The sequence below is a fragment of the Wasmannia auropunctata genome, unplaced genomic scaffold (genome assembly GCF_000956235.1).
Source record: "Wasmannia auropunctata unplaced genomic scaffold, wasmannia.A_1.0 LD335996.1, whole genome shotgun sequence".
NCBI classification, from domain to species: Eukaryota; Metazoa; Arthropoda; class Insecta; order Hymenoptera; family Formicidae; genus Wasmannia; species Wasmannia auropunctata.
This window is the reverse complement of record NW_012026894.1, coordinates 3,321,807-3,330,097: the sequence shown is the minus strand read 5'-3', so window position 1 is coordinate 3,330,097 and position 8,291 is coordinate 3,321,807. Positions and strand designations below refer to the sequence as shown.

Sequence of the window (8,291 nt, the reverse complement as noted above, 5' to 3'; positions counted from 1 at the left end):
AAATTGAGTTACAAATTTTGTAGAATATCAAATTGTATCTTAAAGTATTTCATTAACAAGAAAGAAACAAGTGTACAACTAACTCTTCGATCGGTGCCGTCTAAGCGTATTGATTCGATTATCTTTAACTTGGCATCCACCCAATATAAACGATCGTTCGGATAATCAATAGTCATGCTTTTCGGCCATCCTAAGCTTTCAGAGACAAATATGCGGATGTTTTTCCCGTTCATTCCCGCCACCGATATATGTGGTTTGGAGCCCCCCCAATCGCACCAATACATTTCTCTATAAATATAATACATATATACTTGTTATAATTCAATAGTAATCGTTTTATTATAGTCTTAAAATAAAATTAATAATGCTGGCTTAATGTTTAATTGACCATAAATATTTAAATATTAAGGATAAAAGTTATTTTATTTATATTTTGTAAAATGATATTATATTATTAATTATATTTTATATGCAAACCAAATTTCTAAAATACGTAGATTAGATTAAATAAGATTGATATTTACAATAAAATAGCAGTATTAAGAATTAACAGTTTTCTCCAAGATCAAGATAAAGTAATAAATCAATTTATAAGAAATTGATCTCTCTCTCTCTCTCTCTCTCTCTCTTTCTCCTGATATTTTTATAAGATCATTAGTTTATCAGAAAAGAATAATTAATAGAATTTAAAAATAAACTTTTATAAAGTGTGATATTTACCCACGAGTTGGTAATAAAACAATTCCCGCTGGTTTATCAGTATCATTGATTAATACGGTGCAATACATGCCGTTGTTATTACAAACTCCGATACGATGATAACCCATGTCCGTGAAATATATATTTTCTGTGATCCAATCTACGGCTATCCCCGATATCAACGACAAGCCTATATACAAAAAAAATTTAAAAGATACGGTAGAAAATTACAATATATACAATTTTTATTTTAAAATAAAATATTTTAAAATAATTATTCCACACGTAAAAAAAGAGACGCATTATATCTTTATATATATATAATATACACAGATATATAAAAATTATATTAATATAAAATTGTATATATTAAGCTAATTATAATTTCAAAAGTACATGGACTATATACATAAACGAGTAAAAACGAGATATTGTTTACGGTCTAATACTTTAATGTAAATGTTCTAATTGATTATAATAAATAATTATTATATTCATTATAATTATTATTATATGTTAACAATTATAATTCTTATTATATTATTTTATTTCGTATTGCAAAAAAAGACAGATGGCATAATAACATGGTAGAAAGTTATTTTTGCAAATGCTCTGCAAAAATTACAATTGTAATAAATTACAATATATACAATTTTTATTTTAAAATAAAATATTTTAAAATAATTATTCCATTTTTGCAAATTCTCTGCAAAGACTAAAATTGCATTTAAAAATGCCATTAATATAACGCCTACCTGTTGTAACGATTGATTCTTGCTCCTTACTGTTGTGAATTTTTCTTACAATCATCTCGCTGTCTCCTTTAAAATTCGACCAATATACGTCGTCACCGTTCATAGCAACACCGACTGCATGATTTAAGTTTGACGCAATTTTAAATGTTATCTTCGAGTCGAGATACATCCCGACAATCTCGGTTCTTGTAGAGAACACTATCGTAGCCTCGCCAGCTAAAGAAAGATTCGCATTTTTATAATGTATATAATATAAATGAATATGCACCATTGCACATACTCGCGAATTTTATCATAATTTTATTATGATTTACCATGCGCTTTGCAAGTTTTCTTGTCGCCTTGCAAGACATAATCCTTTTGACACATGCAATTATATGATCCCTGTGAATTTACACATTCTTGATCGCATATACCATAAGTCTGACACTCATTAATATCTGCGAAACAAAAAAATCGTTAAGCTATAATGAGACACGAATTTTGTTATCGCTTTTTTGTTTATCATCATAGATTTACCTATGCAAGTGCGGTTATCATTTTGTAATTTATAACCCGGTCTACAGAGACATATACTTCCTTTAGGTGTTTGTTTGCATTCGTGATCGCATTTTACCGAGCTGGGGCATTTGGATGGTGTACCTGAAAGAAAATTAAATAATTAACGCGCGCGTTATAGTATATTAAATCACGCGAAAATTATGTCACAAAATACATAATTTTATTTTAGAAATTGCACAAAATAGAAAACAATATAATAATTAAAATATATGATAAAGATAATGCAATAATTAAAATATATACTGAAATATAACGCAATTATAGTAAATACTTACAACCGGCACCTTCGTCTGATCCATCGCCGCAGTCATCCTTTTTATTGCACACGGCGTTAAGAGATATGCATCGTTGATTTCCGCAGAAATATTGGTAATTCTCTATTTTACAATCGCTCGCGGATGACGTTCTATTTTCTCCTTCTGAAAAAGTATAAAAGAGCATGTAAAGAAAGTCTTTCTACGTGATAATAAGATAGATAATAAGATAAGAATTTTTATTTTATCATTATATTAATAAATCTATATTGCTAAAAAATTACTGCAATTCCATTCGTCGCTGCCATCAGAACAATCCTCGCTGCCATCGCAAACCCATTCTTTAATTACGCAATGTCGGTCGCTACACCGGAACTTGTCGTCACATGGCAACTGTGGCAACAAAATCAAAATTGCGAATTACTATTCGAGATGAACAGCGTAAATAAAAAAAAATAAATGGAAATAAATGTTAACAACACGCAAAGGATTCGCGTCGATTCACTCACGTCATTTACGCAGCCATCGTACTCATCACTTCCATCCTGACAATCCTCTTTTGCGTCGCAGAATTTTGCTTGCGGTATACACTCTATGTTATTTTTGCATTTGAATTCATGCTTGCTGCATTTTAAGTTAGAACGTGACTAAAATATAAAAAAAAAGAAAACAAAAAGTTGTTTACTACTGCGCGTACATTCTGTTGCGTATTTAAATTAACGTTAAATGATTAAGAAATAAGACATTATCCTTTTGATTAGTCTTTTATTCAGATATTAATATAACTTAAGCAAGTGTTAGCTACAAACAGCTATTCCTTACGTAATAATAAAACTGAGGTGTTTAAGTATCTGAAGCTGAAGCATTATTTCAAAAGATCTTTCCATAGAATTTTCTTTGAAAAAACTATTTCGTCTATTAAATTACTTGAAATTAATTTAATTTAAAAAAATGTATTAAAGTCAAACAAAGGAAACGAATAGTGCTTTAGCGGAAGAAAAGTATAACGATTGGACGTATAATCTGCAGTTACAGATTCTTGAAAGGATCTGTAATTTTTTAAGTGAAAAATTGTAACGTGTGATTTAACAATAAGAAATAGAAGCTATTTATCTTAAAAACCTATATCGCAAATTTAAAATAGATGAAACTTTAGAAACGGTACTGATAATAGATAACAATATGTGCTGTATAATACTCACTGAGCTACTGTATTTGCAGTTTGCTTCATCTTCGCCATCTTTACAGTCCGGGATTCCATCGCATTTCCAGTTCATCTCTACGCATTTGCCATCGTTGCATGCGAAATGATCGGGTGGGCATCCTGGTAAGTCAATGTCGTGAGGGATGCGATGGATACGAAAAAATGGAAAGATAAATCTCTCGAGTCTCTGTGGCGACAATTCCGAGGGTGCTTCTAGCAACACAATTTTTATTACATTAATATTTTGAAATATACAAGTAAAGGAATTATATAATTTCTGATTAATTTTTCGATGCGTCGGTATTCGCAAATTCCAACAGATAGATTTATATCCAAAAAATTGATTTAAAAATAAAATTTTTGTGTTTTATCGGAATAGCTTACCTCTCTTTTCATATAGAGCTTGAGATAAATAAATATATAAAAAGTTGCAAATAAATATTAGCACAAGACGATTCATGACCTGCAAATAAATACATTAAAATTTAACTGTAGTAAAACGAATAAGGATTTGCTATAGAATTACTAATTATTTTTCCTCTTTCAATTATTTTTTCTCTAAGTTATTTGTATATATGCGTCACTAATAAGCCTCAAACTTTTAGTCACTTTTCTGTTGAAGAAATTAACTGAAATCAATTGCGACACGGAATACGATTGAATAAATAAATCTTAAAGGAATTTAATATCCGCGATGTTATAAATGTAATCGAGTGATTCGAGTGAGGAATTTAAATGAAATTTGTCTGGAGAATCAAATCCGAATTGAAACACAATGCGAACTTCGTTTCTGAAGGCGAGTCTATGTTAAATTCTTTAAATTATTTGATATCACTCGAAATATTAAAATAATAAATTTTATAAATAGTACAGCAAATCCTTTTTTAATTACAATCTAAAAAAGTTTTATCAAAAATGTACAGAAGAGCAACATCACTTACATCATATCTTAAGGTATGTATACTCTTATCTAACATAAGATATCATATGCTTGTCACGTAATAAATAAATATAGCATATGCAAAAAAGCAAGAATTACTTTCACATTTTTTAAAATATATATCTTTAAATGTATTTTTTTCGAATTACGATTTATATGTATTAGTGAATATATCGTGAAATTAAAATTTAAATTAAATCTACTCAATGAGGAAATGCACGCATATTAAAATGTTTTCTTTAATGAGTGTCGTATTTTACGATGTTAAATTTTTACAAATATATTATAACGTTATATTAATATTAACTAAATATGCTGCGTTAATATACTTTGCGTTGTATACTTCGTTCTTTAGATATATTAGAATATTTTATTATCGAATATATGTTAATATCATATAAAATATACACAATTTAACGAAAACTTATTGCATTTAATTATAAATATGTGTAAATTTAATATTTCAATTTGTTACTATAATAACGCTCGTATGTATTTATCTTGGAAAAATAGAATGTGTACGCAAATTTTATAAAAAAAAAAAAAAAAAAGAAAAATGTACTTACCACAGTGAATGGACGTTTTTATGTACATGTACAAAGCTCATATATATTTCTTGTATCTTAAAAGAAGAAAACACGTTCTGATCCGATCACGACGCCGTTTGAAGCGATTCTGAGACGTGCCCGAATACGATGGTTCGAAATTCCTTGTTTCCACCACACGGGAATTATCATGACGTTTAAAGGTCACTGTTGACAACACAGCCTTTAGAAATATGTGCAAATAGGTTTGCCGTGAAATATACGTATAGCTCCGTTCTATATATTAGCCAATTTTTTTCGAAATCTTAAAGCAAACGTATAAATTATATTTTGCAGGAATTATAATAATAAAGATCAGAACAAAAAGATTTCGAAATATGTATAATATATATAAAAGTCAATGCAATACAAAATATTTTAATAAATAAATAAGAATGATAGATTTCTATTTCACGCATCGATAAACGCGCGCGGATAAGTCTGAAATGATAATACTTTTATGTATATGAGATAATTAATGTTGATCTCATTTTGCAAGATCATTATTTTATTCTAGATGCAATTTAATCGTAGTCTACAGATAACATGCGTGTCTGTAAAAGTCATAAGACATCATATGATTTAGACGTCATAAAGACATGTGATTTAGACGTATATGCGTATTGTCGGGAAAATCACATGGACGTGAATTGAATATCAAGCGGGAGAACAAAATTGATAAAATTCTAAAATTATATCCTAATCATAATTATTTGTCAGGTATATTCGAGCTTTCCATACGCTACTGCTCGAAAAGGGACAAAAGCCGATCGGGTCCACGACAGTGCCATTTTACTGCTGCAGTGGAAGCTGGCGAGAGACGAAAGATTCTTCCGTACTCCTTGCGAACGAATATAGCGTAAAAACAGAAAGTTACATTATTTATCTTAAGCAGTATGCCGCGTTGCTTGATAAAGTCAATGGCGCGATACCACAGGACGGACCGTTCGAACGAAGGTATTTTCTTTTACGAAGATATACTTTTCTCGCATATCATTAAGACTATCTTGCGCGCTCTTAATGCACGACCGAATAGCGATATCGTCTACAAAGTGTTCTGGCACGTGCCACATATTTTTGTAGGAGCATTGAAATTACGACGAATTGCCCGCGATCGTTACTTTAACCTTGACTATTGTCACAATAATAAACATCAGTCAGCGGATAATCATGCCGTGCGTCTCTCCTCTTCACGTGATTTTCTCGACACAGAGATACGGATAGAAATTTACTTGTTAAGAAGCGAGTTTTGAAAATACTTTTTGCATGAGCCATACGAGGTAGGGATGTAGTAAAACGAGTTTACGAAGGAATTTTTATGTGTAGCTTGTTATTTTTACTTTAATAATAACATCTTTTTATTTACTTCCCTGCGACCGAAAGGAAAGAAAGAGAAACATTAATTTTTCTTGCTAGCACGAAGAACGTATACTTCAAAAGTTCGAGATTAATTACTATACCTGTATTGATAAGCGAAATCTAAATTTTATTTCTGTCAAGTGCTCTTTTCAATTCGTTCACTTATTGCAGAATTACTTTCCACCGTTCAAAGTAACAATAAATCTTTTAAACACGCATTAAATCTCAATTATTGCGGTAGTAAATATCGCGCCTGCTTCGAATGACGGAAAATCGATTTTTGCAGAGTCCGAATTCCCGTGGCTGCCGCCGTCCGCGAATCTCAAGCGAAAGAACCATGCGAAAGACACGTCGTCGAAGACGAGCAATATCTGGACCTGCTCCGGGCTTCCCATCGTAACCCGTTACAGCTTTCATAAGACCAACGGTGCGTCACTCGACGCCGAGTTAAATTCAGCCGGACGAAACTTCGGAAGTGTACCCCACCAGGATGTTCATCTGTCGATCGACGGGCGCGTGATCGATAACGCGGGGAAGGTGTCGGCGATATTGCTCGACGGCGTGCCACGAGCGTTTTGCTCCAAGGCGGAGGGATCGGCGGGTCCGGCGGCGCAGACCTTGCAGGACGCGGGAAAAATCGCCGGCGCGATAAATCCCAGTCCCGTCGTGATCGACGGCTGCGAGACGCAGACGCTCTCGCAGGCCCTGTATTTGCTGCCGAAGCAAATCCCGCCGAAGCAAGAGGCGGCGAGCGTCGTCGCCGAGGGTAAGACAGCGCCCGCTCGGGAGGGCGCACAGCACTGGAAGAGAAATAAAACGATGCACTACTGCCCGTATTGTCGCAAGAGCTTCGACCGGCCGTGGGTGCTGAAGGGCCATTTGCGCCTGCACACGGGCGAGCGGCCCTTCGAGTGTCCGGTTTGCCACAAGTCCTTCGCCGATCGGTACGTATATACTCCGCAGCAGGACTCCCTTAAACTTTAACAGAACGTATAGGAATGCGCTTCCAGGTTTTATTCCGTTGACGAGAAATCCTGATAATTGATCCTGATTTCTATCATGTCATATCATGTAGATTAATTCTTTAATCTCGGTGTGACTTCCTGTTTTTTTTTTATTCCTTGGAACTAGAGAAAGATAAAAAAGATTAATCAACTGAGATAAAAGTTAATCTACATTCTACAGAAATGGACATTAAAAAGAAATTAAAAGAGTAAAAATTTGGGTTTAAAATTAAAAATAGAAAGTTCAGTCAATAAATAAATGAAAGATCTGTAAAAAGCTATAAAAGAGCGCATCATCGGGACAAAGAGGAAGCGATGATAATCTTGATGCACATTTCGTTCTCATTTTATTACAAGTTAATTACAAGGAGCGCCGCGCGATTAATTAATTTTGGGGTGATTGCAGCTCGAATCTTCGCGCACATCAGAGGACACGTAATCATCATCAGTGGCAGTGGCGCTGCGGCGTGTGCTTTAAAGCCTTCTCGCAAAGGCGCTATTTGGAGCGCCACTGTCCGGAGGCCTGCCGCAAGTATCGCATATCCCAGAAGAAGGAGCTCCCTTGTCCGTGAATGCGTGTCGGGGGAGACACGGCGAGGAGTACCGGCGGCTGTCAAAGTCGCGCGTTCTCAACACGACGTGTAATGCATTTGTAAATGAATGTAAAGTCGATATATTACGTTACATTAATTCTGACGCGAGCGACATGTGTGTTACATGATCAAACTCTACGCCGTACTTTATGTTCATCAATAAAATTTCGATTCTTTTGTCAACAGATGTGTGATCTTTATTAACATGATTCGATATGTAATTTATGCTTATGGACTCGATTACGCGAACTTTACGCCGAAACTGTAGCTTCATGAAACTGTATTTATATTATAGGGCTTCTCGATGTTTACGATTTGAATTTTGTTTAGAAAAATAT

General features: G+C 33.5%; 2 protein-coding genes across 2 annotated transcripts in view; one reads left to right on the top strand and one right to left on the bottom strand.

Annotated features, from left to right (window-relative positions):
• LOC105453750 (vitellogenin receptor-like) overlaps positions 1-5,162 on the bottom strand; it is a 10,586-nt gene extending 5,424 nt beyond the window's left edge. The window contains exons 1-11 of the mRNA XM_011695933.1: positions 4,980-5,162; positions 3,858-3,936; positions 3,472-3,686; positions 2,779-2,916; positions 2,554-2,662; positions 2,291-2,434; positions 1,974-2,096; positions 1,769-1,894; positions 1,455-1,670; positions 721-889; positions 77-288 (exon numbers count right to left, since the gene is read on the bottom strand). Of these exons, the coding sequence (XP_011694235.1) occupies positions 77-288; positions 721-889; positions 1,455-1,670; positions 1,769-1,894; positions 1,974-2,096; positions 2,291-2,434; positions 2,554-2,662; positions 2,779-2,916; positions 3,472-3,686; positions 3,858-3,933 (1,528 nt within the window). The 5' untranslated portion in view covers positions 3,934-3,936; positions 4,980-5,162. The remainder of the gene's footprint in view (positions 1-76; positions 289-720; positions 890-1,454; positions 1,671-1,768; positions 1,895-1,973; positions 2,097-2,290; positions 2,435-2,553; positions 2,663-2,778; positions 2,917-3,471; positions 3,687-3,857; positions 3,937-4,979) is intronic.
• A 635-nt stretch (positions 5,163-5,797) lies between these two features.
• Positions 5,798-8,138, top strand: LOC105453734 (zinc finger and BTB domain-containing protein 48-like). The gene is made up of 3 exons (XM_011695918.1): positions 5,798-5,954; positions 6,643-7,300; positions 7,767-8,138. Exons 1-3 carry the CDS (start codon positions 5,894-5,896, stop codon positions 7,930-7,932), a joined length of 885 nt encoding a protein of 294 aa, XP_011694220.1. The 5' UTR covers positions 5,798-5,893; the 3' UTR covers positions 7,933-8,138.
• The last annotated feature ends 153 nt before the right edge of the window (positions 8,139-8,291 follow it).